Below are 23,373 nucleotides of genomic sequence, written 5' to 3'. Positions count from 1 at the left end.
ACCCTGACATTAGGGCCTGCACATGGCCGATGTCATAGACTTTATGAAGGGGGGTGGGCAAGATGAGCCACAATACATTTGTATGGGTTTCACTCTCTGTAGTCTGTCACGCCAGTGCGGTTGAATCTAGTGAGATCACTCATGTATCAGATTGTCGCCTACAGTACCTGATGAAATGACATGCACATATTCAATTCAGAAGAGGAGTTTTATACCTGCTGGTAATGAACAACAAATGAGCTGTGGCTGGAAGTAGAATGCTGTAACAGTGAAATAGCTGTGGTCGGGAAAGAGTTAAAAGTGCCTGAATTCACCGGAAAGTCCCACAAGTGACGTTACAGTCCAGCAATTAAGAGTAAATTAATTACAGAGTAGTGGATGGTAGCTGAAACCCCGAGGATAATACAGTAAACAACTCCAGAAGTACAAGATTTCCATTGCACTACTCCTATTCACATGACTTTGAAGGCTTCTGATTGGACTTTAGTTTGATATAAATATATTTAAACTGCTTAATTATGAACTGAAGACACTTTTCCCTCCAACAAAATCAACTTTTAACAAATCTAACCCACAGTTCAGATTCTCCGATCAAGTTAAAGAGAAAAAGAAACTTGTTTTTAGTGCGTTGTCCCTCCTGACTGGTAGCCTAAGACTGTTTGGCATTCAAAGCTCACCCAGCACTGGAGTAATCTTACAGAAACTGACAAAGCAATGCAGGTTTTTTCCCCCTACTGTTACTAAAGTTACTGAAAGTTCACGCCCGTTTTTCGAAGCTCCTCCCTGCAGTCGATTGATTAAAAGCAAATGTCGGGGTTGGTGCAGGGCAGAGGGGGAGAGTTCAGTAGCTCTGAGCAACTTTCTAACAAGTAGACTGGCTTTCTTTTTTTTTTTTAAACTACTTTTGTGATTTGATTCCGGTCGCTGCAAAGATGACCACAGCCGTGGTATCGCCTTTCTTCGACTTCGAAGTAATGAACAAGGTAGCTTCCTAACTTTTTCCACCCCCTTCTCTGTGTATCTGTCTGTGGTCTTGTGAGCTGACATTAGCCTGTTAGCAGCGGGGAGTTAGCCGCTGTGGAGGAATGACGAGCTCCGTGCCCGCGGCCCTCTGCCGGCTGCGCGGAGGCTGTTTTTGTTTTGCTGTTTATCGCTTTGTATTCCGCTTTGACTCAACTGCGTGGTTATTTGTTTGCTTCGTCTGTTATTTCCTCTCTTCGGCCTCGTCTGTTGAGGGTTTACGCTATAAGCGCTTTCAAAGTGGACCGAAGCGCTGCGGGAGCGTTAATTTAAAAATTATTTAAAAACATGGTGTTTTTATTTACTTGTGTATTTATTTAATGTTCAACATGCGCCACATCTGCTAACTTTAATATATATGGTTTATGCTGCGAGGCTGGTGTGCAGTTTAGTCAACCAGCGGCTGTTAAAGTGAAAGCTTTATGTCCTCTTTATTTTAATGAGATCACTTTTGCGCCACTTTTAATGCTGCTTTCAAAGCAGCCACATGCTCGCTAATCATTGACCAGATTTGGCTGGCTTTAGCCCACTTTCTGCCCCTATAAAACTACTTAAACTACCGGCATCGTCTCACCTTAACACTTGTTGCGCAATTCGTTTTCATACATTTTCACGTTTTGAGTGTCAGATTGCCTCTCAGAGCGTTTTTGTTTTTCTTTTAGCCTCCCTCTGGGGTTTGTTGGATTTCATTTACACTGTCGTGTTTATGTAAATCATGACTAACTGTTCATTTCCACTAGTATGGAAATGTGTGAAAGCAGATCAGGTTTCCCTTGTAATCCACAGAATGTTTGGCCACTTTCTTTCTCTTTCAAAATGATGCAGGGTCTTTGTAGCCCACACTGGTAGCCCACAGGCCTCTCATGTGCTGCTGCTGCTGTCCTATTGACGATACAGGCGCACACATTCCTAACCTGGGCAACTTGCCAAACCAGCTGCTGTTCTATAGGCCTGTATCCGCTAATGTCGTCTGAGCCAAAAAAGAACAGTCATGCAGGAGGTGTAGCCCCACCAGTCCCACAGTGCCCGTCATTTTTATTTATTTATTCAGGGAGAGTATCTGTACAAATGGTTTATAGGCTGGCCTAACAAGCGTTCAGTCACTTTCAGGAGTTGCATCAGGATGGCAATCGGACTTAAAAATCAGGGAGCTGCTGAAAGTAGCTTTTTATTTGCGCTCTACTTTTTCTAATGCTTGTGTTTTCTGTACTTTATTTTTCTTGCAGAACAAACTTCTCAGCTACAACAACAACCTGGGTGTCTCCCATCCCATGTCTGTTCCTTGCACTAGCACCAACGTGCCCATCTCCAGCTCCGCCGGACCCCTGCTGGACAGGAAGGCGGTGGGATCTCCCTCAGTGGGAGGCGTGTACCAGCGGCGGCACTCTGTCAGCAGCACAAAGTTCAACCAGAACCAATTTCTGAATAGCCTGAAGGCAGCGGACCAGTCCTCCTCACTCATCTCAGGGGTTGGCAATGCCAGCAACAACAAGGAGAACCGCCTGCGAGACCGCTCCTACTCCGAGACGGGCGAGAGGCTCATCAACAAGTGCCTGGGCCCTGCCAGTCCCACCGGTAGCAGCAGCCAAGTGAACTCCAGCCGTTACAAGACAGAGCTCTGCAGGCCCTTTGAGGAGAACGGTTCCTGCAAATATGGCGACAAATGCCAGTTTGCTCACGGAATCCATGAACTGCGCAGCCTGAGCCGCCATCCTAAGTACAAAACTGAGCTGTGCCGCACCTTCCACACCATCGGTTTCTGCCCATACGGGCCTCGCTGCCATTTCATCCACAATGCCGAGGAGCGTCGTGGACCTCCCCAGCAGTCCTCTCCTCTTAACTCTATGAACAAGATGGAGCGACCTCGGCTGCAGCACAGCTACAGCTTTGCCGGTTTCTCCAACTCAGCTGGGCTGAGAGACAGCCCCACCTCAGTCACCCCTCCACCCATGTTCTTCCCCGATGAGATCCCAGACTGGCCCAGCAGTAATCCCTTCACCTATTCCAGCCAGGAGCTGGCCAGCCTGTTCGGGCCCAGTCTCAATGCCGGTCCTGTAGGCACAGAGCCCAACACCCCTGCACCTCCCTCTCCAACAAGCACATCTTACTATTTCAGACCCATGTTGGAGTCCCCTCAGATGTTGGAGTCTTCATCCAGCCCCCCAGACTCTATGTCGGATCAAGAAGGCTACCAGAGCAGCTCTGGTGGCAGCCTGTGTGGCTCAGAGTCCCCCACGCTGGATAACACCCGCCGCCTTCCCATCTTCAGCCGCCTCTCCATCACTGATGACTAGACTGCACGCATCCACCAGTGACTTTTAAATTTGACGACACAAAGAACATGGCACTCCCCTCTACCTCTGCCCTTCAAACTCCCCTCTGCCCTCGAAGCTCCCTTACACATCACGTTAATTCCTTGTTAGCATTATGAGGATATAATCAATTAAGGGAACCCTCAGCTAAATCTATCATTTCTTCCCGCTTAATCTGCACAGCAAGTTTTAAAAGAAAGTACCCCGCCATGTGTCATAGTGCCAAAAAAAGGAGAGGAAACTGAACAATGAAAATGATGAGAACAAGAATTGACTGTTTATGCCAGGTGCCACTTGTTTTTGTTTTTGTTTTTCTTCTTCTTCATGTATTCTTGAATGTGTAGCAGCACAAGTGGCCTTGGAAAGGGGAGTGCTTTGCACTAGCCCTCAACCCCTCCCCTCTATCCCCTGCCATCCTCCCTGATGATACCACTTCCCCTGAGCTTGCTAGAGGGTGCTCAGTAATATAACTGTAGCTCTACACCGCAGACGTTTTTTACAGACTGAGTTAAGACAAATGGAGAGAAATGACAGACCCTGAAAATATATGAATAGTTTCTTTTTTTTTAAAAAATGGAGAAAAAAAAAAGTGCCTGGGCAGTTTCTGCATGTGTTTAGGGTGAATGGACTACTGTTTGTTTTGGTTCTTTCTCATTTGCCCCCACCCACCTCCTTCTACCCCTCAGTCAAGCCCCGTGTTATGTAATTTTGAACCGGGTGAGTCTGCAGGAAGGACTTTGAACTGGAAGTTGGTTATGGCCCCCCCTCTCCTCCTGTTGCTGGTCACTGGCTGTTTCTTTTTTTTTTCCTTGGGAAGGAAGTTGATATCAAACTGATCATTAAACCTGCAAGACTTTGTCCTGCCCCCAGCACCTACACCTTCATCTTCACCGATCTGGGGAATTCCAGCATTCCCATAAAATAGTTATACGTCGCATGACTTGACAAGATCGGATCTCCAAGCTATTTTACTTTACTTGTCCCCCTCCCCTCCCATCTCCTTCACTTTAGAACCTGCTCCGTGGAGCTCTCTACTCTCATTACATCCCTTTTTGCTTTCTTTATTTGATAATTATTTTTTATTAATGTTATTATTACGGTTATTATTATTTGAGAACCTTTCCAGACAGAAGGTTTGCGTGTCACTGCTTATTTAACTTATCAGAACATATTTATTGGTGATCATATGCATTTTTTTGTTAATTTTGTTTTTTGTATTTATCTGGATAATGAACAATAGAATATATTTTCTTTTATGTTAAATTATGATCTTCCATATTAATCTAAAGATTGTGAAGACTTCTACAGTTTTCCTTTTTTTCACAGTTTAATATATTGTACTTCAATGACTTTTGTTCTGCAACTACACTTTGTCAAAATGAAACTTAATTTAAAGCAAGAAAAAAAAAAATGCAAAAAAAGCTGTTTTGCGTTTTGATTATTTATTGTACTTTGTTTTTCTTACTCCCTCTTATTGGACTGCATTTCCATCTAAACTAGATTTGCTTGTATCCATTCCTCCCCTTGCACATGTTACAATAATCTGACAGTAACAGTAGCTAACTGTTATGACATTAATTCGATATTCTTTTTTTATTTTTTTCTGATCTCTTGTCCCCACTTTGAAGAGGAGTATTCCTACAGTACTCGGGTTGATGGTAGACTTAAAGGGGTGCTAAAAAGAAAATTAGTAACATCACTGGTTTAGCAGAGTCTAGCAGTTCAGAGGCTGGCTGTGTTGAAATGTTTTCTGTCAGTAATGTTCTGTCACCCAGTCTGTTATACAAGCAATAGTTGTGACCAAATGAGTTGAAGAAAGTATCTTCTTTTAATTCAATTGGATTCTTGATGCTTGATCAGTGGAAGTGCCTCGTTTAATACATTCCAGGTAGCTAAGGCCTCTCTGCCTTTTTATATTTGATAATGGAGGACAACTTTTTTTTATTTTTTTCCTTTTCTCCTTAAGTCACTTGTTCTGTGTTGCCTTCGAGTGTTCGGAAAAGGTGAACAAATTCTGACACAAAGAAAGTAAAACTGTTGAATGTATTTTATTTTTTTCCCAGCCATGTTTTTTCACTACAGTAATTTCTGTGAGTTTATATGAAAACCTGTTTTTCCTCTCTCTCTCTCTCTCTCTTTTTGTAAGTATTGATTGCAGTTAAGTCAATAAACCTGTATTTTTTGAAAAGTTCAACTTTGTGATGAGTGGTGTGTAAAAAGTTCTGGGAAACTGGGCAAATATGGGGCACGTCTATGCTCAGTTTTGGGTACCCATTCAAACTCTAGAGGGCTTCCCATGAATGTGAGTTAAAAAAAAAAATCTGTCTTATTCTAAAACCTTACAATTCCAGAGCTTAATCAGTATTCAAGTTTCTTCAGTATCAAAAAATCCAATAATTGCTGTGAGGAAGCTAATGATTAATACTGCATACTTTAAATGTTGCCATTTGCCCAAAATGTGAAGGAAAAAGAAACTACAGTTACATTTGGTAACATCATACTCACAGTCAGACTCTGGAAACTTGGGTTTTAACAACAGTGGGACACAGTATTATATTTGAGGCTGAAATCAGGTGAGTGCTTTTTCGATGCATAATACAGAACTAAAGGGAGTTTCGCTGTGGTGCGAGTTGATTGGTGAGCTGTGCAGGCAGCAGCCAGGGGTATTGACCCGGGGATAGTCAAAGTCTGAGCAGGCTTGATTACACAAAGACCTGGCATACTTAGTTTCAGCAGAAATATTGATCAGGGGGAGCTGTTACCATAAAGTTTCCAAGAATAAAAAACAGATTTGCTGAGGTTGTGACCTAATCAATATGTACACAAGGATATTTCGGGTAAAAAGGGGGATAAACGGTGCAGTCATAGTTAAACAACACAATATGCCTTGGGGTTAATTTGATATATACTGTTTTTACATTGAGAATAAATACAGATAACAATCACAAGTTGACCATTAATGTGAGCAGAGTGGTATTCAATTTCAGTAGCAACTTCCACTTTATGCACTCGACTCAACATCCGCACCGCTTCTGCATTTCCTCGGTCTCTGGACACTTCCCGTCTGTCCATGTTTATATTCTCTCAGATTGCAAAAAAAACGGAGCAGCAACAGGAACTCCCTCCATACAATGGTGGGTGCTGACCCATCACAGCTGACCCATGGAGGCTTCCTTGTTGCTTTATCCCTGAGAACCTGGGCCTTGTGGAATCTTGTCTTGATCCTTAGGTCCCTCCCTTCTTCATCACCCACCAACCTACTCCCCCATCCCATTTTAGACTAGCTGGAAATGGTCTAAAAACATGCTGGTGGCCACGATAAAGCAAAGAAAGTTCTTGATTATGTGCAAAACACATCCAAAACCAAAGAGCATTCACGGTTCCTATAAAATAAAGCAATGATCAACAGCAACCACGATGCAACAGCTTGTTTAGAAGTGAGTTATACAAAGGTGCTCTTAAGGAGTCAGCTTAAAAAGATGAGGTGATATAACATGTATATTTAAATGCTACTGATGGAGAGTAATTGCTTATTAAAAGGCCTCTTTTTTGTGGCTTTATGGAATGTTTTACCTGTGCAAAGATGGGTGTTCTGTTTGGGAACAACACAGTGAAAATTGCTTGGATTGCAGATGAATGTTTCTATGCATTACCCCTTTTAGAAACTTTGAAAAAGCCTGTTTGCATGCATTTCATTTGAATTCTACAAGAATTTGTTCATAAGAAACAAGGGTCTTAAAACTTAATTAACATCACTTGAAAGATATCATACTCTATATTTCTTTGTAAGGGACTTTTTGGCAAACAAAACCAATGTTGCATAGTGTTCTTGTATCTGCAGACGCCACACAGCGTATAAAACATCACATACTGTCTTATTTGGTGCAAGCCTGAAGCAAGATGAAAGCGATGGAAACTTGTTGCCACTTCAAAACTGTTCTGCGTATTTGGTTTTAATAAGATAAGAAGCAAAGAAACAACGAATTCAAAGGAAAGGCTTCTCAAGCTAAATCAGGTGAGCGTTAGTGATGCACACCTTTTTCGTTGCTGCACCCTTTCAGAAGAACATGAAGTGCATGCAGTTTGAGGCTGATGAAAGAGGGCTGTTTCCTGTTTGTGTGGTGTACGCATAGAGGCACCTTGAGATGAAGTACCAGGAAGTGGGTTTCTGAACCTCCGAAGGTGGCGGATGGAGGGGGTCGCCTGCTCTTTGATATGTTTTTGAAAAAAAGAAAAAGAAAGCTTCCATTACTTCATCAAACTTAACAGCAGGTAATTTTCCAATATGGAGACGATGCAGTGACACAGACCAAGCTCGTTCACTCATTGCTTCCTGCAAAACAGGATAAAGCAAGTTTGTAGTTCAGCTGTCAGTCCCAATCTCCATTCACCTTTAACCTGCAGGGTTGAGCAACAGAATGTCAGAGCGTGTACACTTTGTAATTGTGTTATCGCAGGAAGGTCTACCTCCTTGTTTGAGAAAGAGGTGAGTAAATAGTGCTGATGTTCTAACTGTCTTTTATCTACACTGACAGCTGAGAGAAGGGTCGCTGCAGTGCGGTGTGCATGCATGTGTGCATGCTTGTGTGTCACTGCAGCACAGCAGGTGTTGTGGGACAACGGCTAAGGTCAACCTCGAGCGAGGAGGTTAGAGGGAGCTCAGAAATCTGCATAGGAAACGGTAAAGAGATCATATGTGCAGCAGCAAAAAACACTGACCCGTGGACATCAAAAGCATAATTTGAGAAAAGCTTTCTTATCTTAATAAAGATGCAAAAGTAGTCAGCAGGTAGTTAGTTTAGCTTAACACAAAAACTGGAAAGAGGGAGAAAGTGCTTTGTCACTCTGTACAAAACAGGCATACAGCCACCCATAAATTCCTAATTAACACATTCCACAGTATTCAAGGGTTTTTTTAACCCATGTGAAGATAAATAAATCTATAAATAGTAATAATGAGCCATTTGCTCTGATGACTCTAAAGTGAAACTCTGACAAACCAACCATGACAGGAAAAAAAGTGCCGTCTTAGTGTTTGTCTGTCACAATCCCCATACGCTGACCTTGCTGTCAGATGACAGACTTGCCAAAGGCCTCATTTGCTCTTATACAGTGGCAATGCAAAGTCATCCTCTCTGTTTGTCCTCACTTTTAGCTCTGCTCTTTGTTTGTCCATGACTTCGCAAAAGGGGTTGTTGGGAGTTAAAGTCTGGTTTCCTAAATATTGAAATTCTTAACTTAATTATGGGGATGTGTTTTATAATTTGTGCTAACAAGGGACCTTCTCATCCCCCCTCTAATCTCTTCCTGACTATTATCAGCCTGTAGTGAATGCATTTCACTGTTTGTGAAGTTTACCGTCTGAATACAAAACAATACAGATTAGTGACACCGAGTGACACAGAAAGTGGAACACCCAATACCTAAATCTATGGAAAAAAAAGGTTGTCGATAAGTGCCTTAACAAAGAAAACAATATTAACTATGTCCTTTGCAGCAGCTGCATTGCTGTTTGTAGAATGGCATCACAGCAGTGACGCCACCCTCTTTTATCAATAGCATCAACCTATTTTCACAACCGCATGATTTCCCCTACCATACATGTTTCTGGGTAATCATTTCATAAAATATCTTATCTGAAACTCATGCTTTAGTAGTTGCTTTACAGTTACCATTTTGGTAATCACACTGCTGTAATCTCAGTATACAGTATACAGTATATGCACTTTTTTCTGCTGCCCGCAGCAGCCGACGGGCTTTATCTTTGTAGGTCTATGGCTGTATGTGTCACAGTTAGACTCATTGCAGATCAACAAAGACAACAGTCACAAACACTCCCTGATCCCGTGGCTTTAATCCAGGCTCTCCACGCTGCTGTTATCTAGGCGACTGAGGCTGTGACATACTACTTACCCAATAATGACTATTAGCCGTGTCTGGATCCAGTGTCACATGTGCTTTTCCTCCCCTCAGGCTAAAGTGGCAACCCTTGACCTTTTAAAGAAAGGAAGAGAAAACACATGTGTTGAGCAGAGGAGCAGAGAGGTGAGGAGGCTTCAGAGGAGAGGACTGGTGATGGCTGTCTGACAGGTTGTGGAAACACACCCTTCCACTCCTTACTGTGACAGAAAAACAAACACAAAGCCACTAGACTCTTGCTGAGCTCTGCGCTAATGGACAGGTGATGACTTTTTCCTAACGAGACACACTGGCCCAGTGGAAACAGGAGATGAGGAGTGACCAATAAGAGAAGCTGTAGCAAACCTGACACTGTTTTGCTTTGGATTTCTGGTCCACTGGGCCGAGTGAGTCACACACAGTTCTCCTGAGTATTGAACCACTTCAGTCTTCCTGTCTTATGACTTCCAGCGTCACGGCCTGATGGGAAAAACGCGGCCTCCATTAGCAGGACAACACTTGCTCTGCTTTATTAAAATGCGGATTCTTGCTTAAATGGCTTTGACAAGCTTTTTTATCACAATATTTCTATGACATTTATGAAGGTCACAGCAGGGCTCAGGGCAGCACTGATCATCAGGTAGATTGTAAACAAGCCTTTTCTATCTGTAACTCACTCAAAGTCTGATTTTCCATCTCTGAATGAGTTTTAGATGCCTGAAGAGGCACATTACACAATATCTCTCCAGGTAAAAGCAAATAATTGTGCAAAAAAATAAAGCATATTCATCAGCTAATCACAAAGCTGAGCTTTGGTTTAGTTTTATTTCAAGGTAAAGTCTGTAAAAACTCCATGTTGGATATTGAAAAGACATGTTACTATATATCCAACTCTTTACTTATGCCTCTGTGTGCGACACAAGACAGTGAATGAGGTTAGCTCGAAGTCACTGAACCATGCTAAAGCTAAAAACAGCACGTTTCCTTACACGTGATTCTCAGTTTTGTTTTGCAGCATCTGTTTCCTCTGGTGACAGCGACACTGGAAAACAGTCTCATTCTCACTTCTTAAACGCAGTTTTCAGTTTCTCACTAGATCAATACTGATTTAAATGACCTCACACACAAACACACACACACACACACACCCACCCACCCACATACATACACGTACATATCACGCTCCTAGAAATAAACTTCCTCCTACAGCCTTACACCTACAGAAGTATATTAGAGAACGACAGACTCAGAGTTGGCTAACTATGAGTCACTCTGGCCTTTCAGAGGTAAAAGCAGACAAAGATGACATCAGTGACAGTTTTACAGGAAGTCCTTGCACCGAGGCCAAGTCTGCACTACACATAGACGATCATCTCTATCTGCAATCTAACACTCAAATGCACTCACATGATGTTGACTTTAAAAAAGTTTTTAAAATTGTGAAACAGCAAAGAGATAAGCCTTTTCATGGCCAGAAGGGTTTAAACAGTGTTTGAAAACTAGACAAAGAATGAAGAGAGAGTGACACAGAGAGTACGTCTGGACTTCAGTTACCCTCCTGCTAATATAACCATGACTGTATAAGTTTTTTTTTGTTTGAGTTGTAAACAAGCCCTAGATACAGTATCTGGCCTTGGGACGTTAGGGAATAGTTAAAAGTGAACTCTGTCTCTGTGTGCGTGTGTATTTCACAATGATCTGCTGGCTGAGACTCAGAGGGACGAAGATAAGAACTGACTGTGAGAAACCACAGATCTCACACCCACTCGTTTACACGTACACACACATACGAGACAAACGTGCATGCATTCTCCCGCTCGTATGTAAGTCTAAGACAAACACACACATGCATTTAACAGTGCGCTCCCTCAGGAACATGCATGAGGCTTCTCGTGATGGAGGAATTTTACTTTAAAAACAACCCAGATTGTTTGGAAGTGTTTGACTGCTGCTCAGATTTCTCAAGGCACGTCTTCGATCAAGATAAGGCCGACCTGAAACCTGTCAAGCTCGCTCCTGTACTGTGCTCGCCCTCAAGCTTCACCTGCTAACCTGTTGTGACAAGCACTCGCACAGGTAGAGAGGAAAAAAGGATTAAAGCCTAACTTTACATGAAGCCTTGAGTAATGCTGGCATAAGGGCATTACTAAATCAGCAATGACAGACTCATTTTGTGCCCAGTGGGAAACACTTTTGTGTGAGACTTTGTAAACTTTACGAGAAGATGATAGACAGTTGAGTCAAATTCTTATTATTATTACTAGAAGTGAAGTGTGTCTGGGTTCAGAGTTGGGATCTGAGAAGTGAAACTAAAATTTGAGTCAGACCTAAACCACAAAAATAAGTTTCAAACTTCAGACTTGACTGCTCTGTGACTTGGCCTAAAATGACTTGTGGAAGTGTTAAACAGAGACTACTATAAGGTCAATTTCAAAATGCAAAATACCATACCCTGCCAGCTTAAAGGCTTTATTTGCAAACAATAAAGACAACACTGGTTGGATTGGTCCAGTAGGGTTTTGCTGTTACTACCTTGTGCTGGTATCATCATTGAGTGGCTGTTATCAAATGTTGTCTATCTCCAAATGAATATTGCTGTATAAATTATGTTTGTCAGAGAACTTGTTGTTATTATGACTCTTTGCACAGTGCTTATCATGTTACACATTAACACACCTGTACAATTTTATATCGGCATCTTCCTGAACTTGTATATACAGGTACATTTATTCAGTCAAGTGTTTAAAAAAAACTATTGTTTATTGCTTGTAAAAAATCTACTCGTAAAGTCTGACATCATTAGCCACCTCTGGGTCTAAATTTTTCCAAAAATTGAACACCGAGACTCCAATGAGAGTTAAAAATTATCCAGAGTCTATCAGTACCAATAAAATTATCAGTGTGGCTGTTGTCCCAATGTTACAGTAAGGCTTATCATAAGGGCATCCATCAAAAAGAGGATTTACAAGGTTACTGGAATAAGAAATTGGTAGGAAGTTAGCTCGGCCAATGTTACACCATCGTATGACTTAAGCTTTCTATAAAAATAAAACATACAGCTCTTATATCCATTTGGATGTGAACAAAGATTGAAAGCTAAATAGCAGAGAAATGGCGCCTTGTAGGGTTAGTGAGGTTGTCCTAGCTTACCTTTTATAACATGCTACCTGGTGGCTAGCTACAGAGCTACGGTTAGGCTAATATAAACACATTAGCAAAGAGATGATGTATTAAATGGTTAAGTTGGATAAATTTGGGTAAATTTTTCCTCAATGCACATTCACGTTGAGGGTCCTAGACAAGCTGAGACAAATATCGTCATATAGAAGCACAAAGACATTGAAAAAGGACCAAAACAAGATGATCTATCTGTAACATCAAGTTAGTCATTAATATGTTGCTGTGTGGTTTGGACAACTCGCTATGAAAAAGTCACACTCCTAAGCTGGTGTTTGTAATGGTCTGTAGTGTAGCCTGTGAGTTTTTAAACACTGAGGTTAAAGACGAGTTGCACATGAATAGAGCTAATGAAAAGCCAGAGAGGCCAAGAGTAACCACCGATGATTTTTAGGAGCTTGTTTCTATCAAATAAAACAAGAGACAAAGTGTTACAACACCTTAAACCTTGGACCTTGGAACAAGGTTGATAGGTCATCACTTAACAAGCAGATTGTATTGGCAAGCAGAGCAATATAATGGTCCAGAGGTGTGTGTTCTGACACCTTACTTATGAGCCTTGAAAACTTTGCTTACATTTCCAAAAAAGTGAAGCCGAGGCCTCTCGAGCTCTGTATTTTTGAAGCCACAGATTCAGTTGAGCAAACATGCCAAATCAATCCAGGGAATGAGTCATCACATAACTGAAGACAAACATCTGACTCTGATTTTTAACCCTTAAATACCAAATATAAATAACAGTTAAAACTAAGCTTCACATTAGAGTTGTACTGAAGATCTTGGGGGTTTACAGTATTCAGAATAATCTCCAATAAACTGCCAATCACCTGATATTTTAAATAATATTGCTTATTTGTCTTACTTTAGTTTCACATTGCCATCTCCTGCATATAACCAATATCTGCTCGCTGATAACATTACAGATGCCACCCTCAAAAAAGCAGTCAGCGTAGAAGAACCACTTAGAAAAGTTCCCAACAATAATATTGATGTGTTCTTAAGGATTAGAGCTTTGATTTAAGACTCACCTCAATAGACAACATCTTTCCTGGGGTCTACATCTACCCAAGAAAAAGCTAAATCACCTATACAATAGCTCCACATGGGGAAACAATAAATTCGTTCTCTGAGAGGAACTCATCTGGGTTTTCCACTCTGAGAATCAAACATCATTGTTATCAGCGACACAGAAAAACAAGCAACAAGTTCAATATAATGTGTGAGAGCAGACTGAGGCCCAAAGGAAGGCCGCAGCACAATGCGTGGCAAAAGAGCTCTCGATAAATCACAGCCCTAACCTATTCGCCACCTGTGTCCGCTGCCTTCCCAGAAACACAGTCACACAAGCAGCTGCCCTGCTCTGGAAAATCGTCACGGCCATAATACTCAGACACGAAGTCACACAACAGGAGATTTGGATATCAAATGCCAGCAATGAGTAGAACAAACTCCCTCTTTAATGTAGAAATTGTTACTTTGGCATAAGATTTTAGAATGACGTTCCACAGTGGTGCACACTCAGCTGTACAAATTCATGCCTTGCACACATGCGATCAAACAACACAGCCATTAATTAGATTAGAAGGCCCTCAGCTATTTCCAGTTTCAGTCTTAAAAGTGCATTGTGGTCTAAGCAAAACCAAAGCCTGAAATAAATTAAAGTCATCCATAAACCATAATGATATTAACAGTGAGACAGTGCCATTCAGATTTATAATGTTTCCCAGTAAAAGTTTGTCAGAATTTCTGGAGGTGACGTATTATATATGTGTGTGTGTGTGTGTGTGTGTGTGTGTGTGTGTGTGTGTGTGTGTGTGTGTGTGTGTGTATACTAGTCATATATAAACACATCCAAATGAGCATATAAACACATAGAAATGTGTATGAGCATGTGTGCTGAAGGGGGAGGGTTGTTTACTTGGGCAGCCTCTCAGAGAGTGTCTCCTGGCCGGCTCCCACTTCCTGCCCCTGCGCCTGGAGCAGCAGCCTGTCTAGTCAGCCACCTCAGGCTGACAGGGAGACCACATGCTAAAAGACTTATTGGCCTACTTTAGAAGACCTATGGGGTAGAAGGGGACCATAGGCCTGCTTTGGGTGGGGCTGGAACTTTTCTCTCTCTCTCTTTTTTTTTTTTGAAGCATGATTGGGGGGTCTATGGGGTGTCTGATTTTTTTAATAAAGCTCTCAGCCAGCCTCCCCTCTCTCCCTGGTTTCTTCTGAGTGCTTACAGCTGCGGGGGTTGAGAAGGGGGGCACAGCGGAACAGAGCTCTGCATAGAGAGAGCCCTTCATGAAGTCACATCTGGACCTTTCCCAGAGAAGTCAATGGAGCAGAGAGGCTAATGAAAGTCTTAAGTTATGTAATTGAGCTCTTCCATGTGCACCAGACGGTAATGTTGGCTTGATCTGCAACACAGGATGTTAGCAAAGTCCTATGGACATTTATGCCCCTCGCAAAGGTCTGATAAATTCAGTCGGGCTTGCGTTGCTACTGCCATGCCTGTAGCATGTCACTAACTCAGAATATTTGAGTTCCAGCCCCTTACATGGAGTCCCTGAAGTAAGAGACTTGGCCTGTGGAGCATAACAAACAGGGTTTGGCATTTACTGTTACTAAAAGGCTTACTTAGGTTGATTAGCCCATGTTGTTTTTGCTGTAGTTAGGCTTCCAGTGTCCAGCAGCAGTGGAAAATCACTAGTGAATTATGAACATTAAGTATAACGCATAATTAAATGTGGTGTACAATGATTCTTTTTGAACTTTGTTCAAAGTGTAAACGATTGTAATGCAATTTTGAGCCTTCCAGTTTATGACAAACACATGTCCGCTGGTGTATTGTTATGCTTAGCCGCGACTTGAGCAGAAAGGCTGTAAAATAAACTGCCTGGCTGCTTATGAGTCAAACAGGCAAAGAGCGATCTGCACTGTGGGATTACATGGTAAGAAGTGGATTGATGAATGTTCGAGAACACCTACACACACAAGTGCACAGAGGCAAACAAGCATGTAGTTTTGTATACGTGTGTGTGTGTTTGTGTTTCCATATGTGTGAGACAACTGTCTGGATTGAATAAGGTCTCCTGTATCATCCCCAGCTTTGATTTACCTTCCACAGCCGAAGGGAGTAAAAGGAGGAGCAGCCAAAGCAGAGGAGATGCTCTTGAAATGAACACCTTGGTAAACCTGCTGGTGTATAAAGTGTCAGTGCTGGGCCCCTCGGTGGCGTCACGCCAAGCCAAGAGCCACTATCACCTCCACCGCCGTCACCACCACACCACTGTGCCTTCCATTAATAAAGGGGAAGAATAACAGTGACAGAGAGGAAGATAGGCCAGAGCAACGATACATTACCTGGCAATTAGATGAAGGGCGGAGGCAACGAGGGGAAATGTAGACCATATGGGAGGCTATGTGAGAGGCCACCTGACCCAAGGGGCCCACAACTCTCAAATCAACGCTCCTCGCCAGACTGGACCTGTTTGAAGTCTTACATAATTCTTCGAATACCACCCTCTTCTGCTTTTCTCTCCACTGTGTTTCCAACTTCTTCTCCTCCTCCCCTCTTGCCCTCTGCTTTCCACTCTGAGACCACAACCACAGAGAGAGTTCCTGGCCAAGACAAACACAGCCCTGAATCAAATCAATTTTTGAGAAGTTATGGTGCAACTATTACAGCTTAACACGCTGTCGACAAGCCGCATGAGACGGTCCCCTCACGAGTGTGAGAAGAATGAAGACGGTCACAGCTGTAACTTAAGTGATCAGGCACACAAGAGACAAAACAGTGATTGCCATTGACAAAGTCTTTCTTCAGGTCTCTTTCATATAACATGCATTAGTAATCCTGATGATTATTCCCTGGACGTTTCTCAGTGGAAACAAGCATACCGTGACACAGATCTCTTGTGGTGAGTTATTACAGGGCCTCGCCTTGTGTTTTCCAGTGCTTAAAAAGAAAAAAAAAATCTCCAAACATTTCCTCTGTGAAGGAGCAAAAGTTTAGCCTTATTAAAACAAACATGGGATACCTTATGAGAACTGATTTTCATTTTGGTAAATGCACTTATTTGCTTTCTTGCACCTTATTTATTGAGAGGATCCATAACATTCACGTGTCCGTAAAACATGAAGCTTAGATAAACAAAAGGACAAGAAACAGCCACAGTGACTCTGTCCAAAAGTAACAAAATCTGCCTGTCAGCACTTTCAAGGTTCATTTATTACACATGAGGTCTCTTTTGTTTAAACTGCTGTTTTAAAATAACAAGGAAGGGAGTTTTGCATCTGAGTATTTCTTGGTGGGGTCATGCCATGAAAAGACTCCATACATATATACTCTTAATCACTTATCTACTTATTGCTGGAGGCGCTGGTACACTCCGGACAGGTCATCATGAAAAGACTCACAACTAAGAAATACTCTATAAAAAAACACATCTTTTCCATTGTTTACTGATGGAATAAATATAACATGTTATTACCTTTGTAAGCAGTTCTTTGGCTAGAATCAGGTTTACTTTTTGACTTGCACTCTGCAGACACAAGATTCTGTGCAACTGTGTAACTCAGTGTGTGTAAGTTGAGATCACACACACTGAGTTAAATGACACACAAATTTGAGCAAACTAATTTTAAACTCAGCTAATCATGGGCTAGAGATATGAGAGCATAAAGCGAATAAGCGCACACAGTGCGTGACGGTCCATCCACCAGCTCGACCTGGCTAGCTGATGAACGGCTCGTGGCCAGGTCTACTCGGATCCAGAAGGGCCAGCAGCAGCTCTGTGGAAATACTGACTCACCAGCATGGGGCCTTAACTCAATTCTCCCTCCTCACAGCTGCACTGGTGGTGGGGGAGAAAGAATTTTATTTCTAAAACACCTCTATTGTTACAACACAAAACATAAAAGAGCTAAAGCAAACTTGCAAGAAAACCAAACCACAGTGTGCAGAGGAATAAATCTCACACCTCACATAAACAAGCCCCAGAAACTAACTCACATTAAACATCAAGCAGCACTGCACCATGGCACCCAAGCCTCCATAAAAGAAAGGAGTGAGAGACAGAAAGCTGTATCATTAAGGTGGTTGGACCACTGGTAGACTGCCGGCCAATTATAAGCCTCTTATTAGACAACTCTGCTCAGAGAACTTGTGGTCTAATCTTATAAAACTTTGAGTACCAGCTCCCTGTGTGCTGTACCACTGGCTTATTAGTTACTGCTCTGTTTTTGGTGCTCTGCTGCGGCAAATTGACTTATACTTTAGACTTACTTAAAAATGCTGTTTCGAGGGAGGCCCTTCTGAATTATAACTAAAAAAAAAAGCACAGGGTGAGGCGGCATTGAGGTGTCATTAAAGTGACAGTTTTTTTTCACACTGTTCTGTGCGGTTGATGAAAGCTCAATCTTTCATCAGTCTTGCTCAAACATTGTACTAAGTAATATGTACAGAGCAACAGCAAATACAACACTGAAAGTTAGCTCACGCTTGCTCAAAACAGGTATATAATATCATGCAAGAAAGTTGCAAACACCATCAGTTCGGTGTTTTTGTTTCTTTGTGCATAAATGTTGCAGATTGGAGATCTCCCGAAGACACTTTCTTTCTTTTTGAACCAGGTCATTTCACCTCCAAGCAGAAAAACAGAATTTAATCACTAACATTTTTTTAATCTAACACAGGAAAACAGGAAACAGCAGTGATAAAGGAAGTCGAAGTGAATAACAACAACAGCAATAGCTGTGGTGACAGAGGCATGACAATTTAACTGTTTGAGTCCTTTAAGGTTTCAGATGCTCAAGAAATGTCAAATGAACAGTTGGAAAAGTGCAGATGTTTACATCAACATGTAAACACATGCAGAGGAGAATAGAAGGGAATGGGACTGCATTGCCCTCTAATCATATGACATTTTAGAGCGTTTGCAGACAGCTTGATGTGGGGGCTGGTGCTGAGCGTGGAAGCATGTTCTGTTCTGCAAAAAACACTTTTGTTTCAGCACATATGTATATATAAACCTCGGCCATTTGCATGCATTTAACCTTTCATTTGTGGTGAAGAACAATGGCTGCAGGAAAAAGAAGTTCAGCATTACAAAGGGCATGACCACAAAATGCAGATTTGTTTGTATTAGTGGAATAGTTCAACGGAAACCGAGCTAGAGCAGGTAGGCAATACAGCCTCACCAATAAACAGCTATTGAAGGAGCTGGCTCTCTCCAAACTTCACAAATCTGCTTACCAGCAACTGCACTTGTTTTGTTTCACCTATTAATAACCAGAAAAACAATCTCTATCCTGATGGCACAATGACGTTTCCTGCCAGACATGAAGGGGAATAGAAACACAGAATAACACTGAATAAAGCAGCTTTTTATCCCAAACTTTATAAAAATGGCATCTTTACTAACAAATAAAGATATAAAGCACTCATTAGCGGAGGTTTTTGAACTTTGGCTACTGTTATGCCAGGTATGCTCCTCTGCCTCTCAGAATGCAAAGCTAAACCAACCATGTTGGAGCTCTAGTGGTATCAATCTTCTCATCTACTTCTTATCTTGAACTTAAAGGCTCTTTTCACAATAAAAATCTCTGAACTGACTCATAAGTGACTAATGCCAGCCCAGCTTACGCCCTAAAGTGGAAGTTGTAATTCTGATAAACTGGAACCATTACAGTTTGTCTCAATGAACAGATACAATTTCACGACAATTTTGATCAGAGTTATTTTTTGTGTCAATTTACCTTTGTGCTTGGACACTAATCACTAGATTACATCTTGTTACTTGTTTCCAGAAAAACTTTGAGGCTGCTTAAAAGGACCGAATATGTGTATTTCCTCAAGTACTGTTTTCATTGTTTTTAAGTGTTTGAATTTTCAAGAACTCAAAGGAAATCTCCGTACACGGAAGCAGCTAGCACTTAAACACTGTTTTTATTGAGTTGACAGGCATATAAAAACCTCTGCAATAAAGGCAATATGACTACTATATCTGAACCCCCACGCAAACACACAGACAACAACGGCAAGGATTAGATCTTAGAATAAAAACACAAGCCAATGTTTCTCACCACCTACACCCCCTGTGTTCACTCTCCAGTCCGGGATTTGGTGTGAATCTGGGTTCCAGCAGCTGTGTCGTGGGCTGCAGAGACCTCTTGGTCTCCAGGCCAAGTTCCATGTCCGCTCTGATTATAGCACTAGAACAATGCGGGCCATTGTGGAACAGTTAGTCTGGAGCCTTTTCAGTTTTCTCCAACATTTCCCTCAAACACAGTCATTCACACATATACACAGAAAACAGCTGGAATGGACTAAAGCACTGAGAGAATCACTTAAGGGTAAAAATGTATGGCATTTTTTCTTTCTTTCTTTTTCTTTTTTTCCCCCTTTTTCTGAATGAGCATGAAATATAGTTGACTCGGTCCCTGGTGCTCAGGCAGCCTGCCAAGACTTGAAGCAGGCAGTTGAAATTCATCGCAGTTAGGCACACACAAAACATGTGCAGTCACATATACGTGCACATGCGCTCATGCGCATACACCCTCACTGCAGGAGACCTCAGGCCACAGGGGAAGAACAATCTCACATGCCACACACTGAGGCTCTCTGCAATTAGACAGTCACTTTATCACACTACAAACTTCTCTCTTTCCATCGCTCTCCCTCCCTCACACACACACACACACACACACACACACACACACACACACACACACACACACACACACACACCCAAACAAACACACAGAGGTGTAATCACTCACAAACACACTGCCAAACTCAAAACTGCTATTATCTGTCATTAGGGACTCACACACACACACACACACACACACACACACACACACACACACACACACACACACACACACACACACACACACATATGGTTAGAAACACATCTCGCAGCCTCACATTCTCCATAAGCAGTCAGCTTTGTGCCACTAGCCAGCAAGTTACAGCAAAGTGCAGTAGCATGAGTACAGAGAATCACCATTATGAATAGAGACGTTTTATGTTATGTCTGTCCCTCAAGGGGAAGAGAGGGGAGATCAGTCATGACCTCTTTGCCCCATAGCCTTTGACCCCTTACCCTGGGGGTTCAGTGGTCATGCTGAGAGTCAATGATGTCCACAGGGGTACATAGAAGCATTACCTTTTATATGTGTGCTCATGTCTCCCCCTTCACCCGTACTTCCTGGAGCACATCTTGAGTTCTACTGTTCTGCATGTGGGCTCATTTCAACATGCAACCTAATGCACATAAGTCACTTTTAACACATGGTTACAGGCATGCAGGGTGTATTTATGTATGAAAACACATAGTGTATCCCTCACATTTGCTGTACCCTTGTATTTACAGAGTAAGCAACTCCATTCAAGCAGTCACTGGGAGATAGTTTCGGACCCAGAGACCAAGGCAATGATTAAAATTGTTTACATGAGGGGTTTTTTTTCCTTTCCAAAGACTACAGGAAGTATGCATGCACTTTTGTTTTGATGTTTACTTTTGTAGGTGTTGGCCAAATTGCATCTGCTGCTTAGCAATTGATATTTTAGGAAATATATTTTATTTTATTTTTAGCTTCCTTTGACACCCAACACATGTGGCCACAACTGAATAAATCATCAACTAAGAGACTCATAATGTGAACACCGATAGTGATTGGGCAATAAGAGTCATCCTTTATTCTTTCAGGATGTTTTTGACTGTCACAGCAAGAAATAAGATTTGGCTATGATAGCACAGAAAGGCATGGTCAGACTCTAAAGCATGGACAACTGACTCTGTGTATTACCTGATGAAGTTGAGAGATTATTTGAGATTAGCCACAGTAAATGTCGCATTTTTCTGTGGACCGTGATACATCTTATAGAAGAATTTAAAATAAATTCAGTGTATTATTCTGAAAGAAACTTACTTTGGGCACAAAATTGAATTTTTAATCAATTTCAAAAGACCCAAGACAATAAAATAGGAAACATAAAGGTTAATAAACAAACCTTTTTTATGTTAGGTCACTAAAAAGCTTTAAGAAGATGTAAAAGGAAGTACATCCTTAACCGTGAAGGGTTCAAAGCGAAAAATGTTCGGGAACAGCAGCTATTTTATTATAACCAGCTGCAACTTTTTAGTTTCTCACTTAATCTGATACTTTGTAACTTTTTCTACTTGTTTTGCAACTTGATACAGTTAACTACTGATTCATATCTCAACTCTATATTATAATTATAGTGCTAATTTCCACTTACCTTCAAACTAAGCTATTTTTAAAATCCAAAGTAGCTAGTGTAAGAGAACATGATCTGCCCAAGTAAAGGCTGAAGATGTTTTCCTCATCTGCTTCTTTCATATAAAACCAGCGTGTCTCAAAAACATGAACTCAATCTGTGGAACAGGGAGCAAAGCATGGGGGAGTAAAGTTCAGGAGATGACGCCAGAAAAGATAAACAAATGCAGTTCAACTTGACATCATTTCTTTTAGTGTAAACATGCAGATGCAAACAGTCTTAAGAACAGATGGGATGACTTGGAGTGACTTGAACAGATACATAAAAGATCATACATCATACATCAGACGTATGGAGTGTGCGTCTGCATGTGTATATGATTATATAAAGCCATCCATGTTTTCCAGTCTCTAACGGTGCAAATGGAAGCGACTTTGAGTTGAACCTGCCGCCACTTCATATCAGTGTCTCACTCTTCTGATCCGTATAGTTGCCATTAAAGACACCAGAGGTGTCTGGCTGAGGTTGGGATAAGTCTGGCCCTGCCTGTACACCCTGAGCTATTTCTCTTACCCTATAAAGCTGGTTTGGTTTCAAACAGGCTGCTACAGGTCCCCGCATCTGGGATCAGGACTGGGAGACATGGAGCGAATCTTGCCTCTGCACTGCTCTCTGTGTGTGTGTCATTGTGTAATTGCAGATAGTGAAACAGATTTGCTAGAAAGGGCAAACGTGTCGCTGCATGCTGCTAGGATCTGCTGTTTTCTTTTCAGTGAGTAATACTGTAAAATAATCTTTATATAACATCTTCTCAAAACAAAAACAGTATACAGCTACAAAAAATACAAAAAATAAGGGCATTTGGAGTGAAACCCCTAAAGCAAATAAAAGCAAACCTATGTATATATGTAGTAAATATATAAACCTCCAGTCAAGAAGGAAAATGTGTATTCCCTGAATGGCTGTTGAGTTGTTTCTGGAGGTAACTGGCGGTCACTCGATGAAAGTAGTGACGAAGATGATGCTGCTTTGGTTCCCAACTGTTTGTCGCAGTCACTTGTAGATGAATAAAGACACTGACATATGTGGAAAATCTCACAAACTACTACACTAGTCGTAGTAAAACTTGAAAAGGGAGGCCGCTTGAGTTTAATGTAAAAGCTGCAACTTTAGAAACATGATGGCTCGAGCACAGAGGCAAAACTTTTACTTTCAAGGTGAACAGCTTCGTTTCCAGTGTGTGTTGCACTTTTCAGTTTCACTACCGTTGGCAAATATTTTGCGAATATTTGCAAAGAAGTCAGCACGTTCCATTCCAACTACTGGTTGCCGCAGCAACTGGTGTCCAAGCAGCACCATATACCTCTCTGTGACCAGTTTCACAATAGTGACTTTCACAACCTCAAAGAACCCTCCCGAACTGGTCACAGAATGCATGTTTTTCTCTAGCAAGTGGAAGTTTCTGGGCCTGAGGCTTTAACAATCTCTTTTTTTCTTATCTCTCCCTTTGGCACTTTTTTCCATTAAAAAAAACATAAAATAAACTAGAAAAATTTGCATTTCCTGCGAAAATGCAGTGTGGATGCTATAAAGCTGAAGCTGTCAGCTGAAACTAACTGAAAAAGCTGAAAAGTTGCAGAAATTGTAAAACCTTTGCAAAAAATTGTAATAACTTTGCAGAAGCATAAGAACTTAGCAAAAATGTAATTACTTAGCAGAACTGCAATA

General features: G+C 41.6%; 1 protein-coding gene and 1 long non-coding RNA gene across 2 annotated transcripts in view; one reads left to right on the top strand and one right to left on the bottom strand.

Annotated features, from left to right (window-relative positions):
- The first annotated feature begins 804 nt into the window (after window positions 1-804).
- On the top strand, window positions 805-5,523 carry zfp36l1a (zinc finger protein 36, C3H type-like 1a). The gene is made up of 2 exons (XM_031727093.2): window positions 805-983; window positions 2,247-5,523. Exons 1-2 carry the CDS (start codon window positions 933-935, stop codon window positions 3,312-3,314), a joined length of 1,119 nt encoding a protein of 372 aa, XP_031582953.1. The 5' UTR covers window positions 805-932; the 3' UTR covers window positions 3,315-5,523.
- LOC120434815 overlaps window positions 5,460-23,373 on the bottom strand; it is a 120,144-nt gene continuing 102,230 nt past the window's right edge. Inside the window, exons 2-4 of the long non-coding RNA XR_005609378.1 lie at window positions 9,246-9,326; window positions 7,643-7,730; window positions 5,460-7,535 (exon numbers count right to left, since the gene is read on the bottom strand). This is a non-coding gene — a long non-coding RNA (uncharacterized LOC120434815). The remainder of the gene's footprint in view (window positions 7,536-7,642; window positions 7,731-9,245; window positions 9,327-23,373) is intronic.

This window comes from Oreochromis aureus, linkage group 19, assembly GCF_013358895.1.
Source record: "Oreochromis aureus strain Israel breed Guangdong linkage group 19, ZZ_aureus, whole genome shotgun sequence".
In the NCBI taxonomy this organism is placed as follows: domain Eukaryota; kingdom Metazoa; phylum Chordata; class Actinopteri; order Cichliformes; family Cichlidae; genus Oreochromis; species Oreochromis aureus.
This window is presented reverse-complemented; position numbering and strand designations above follow the sequence as displayed.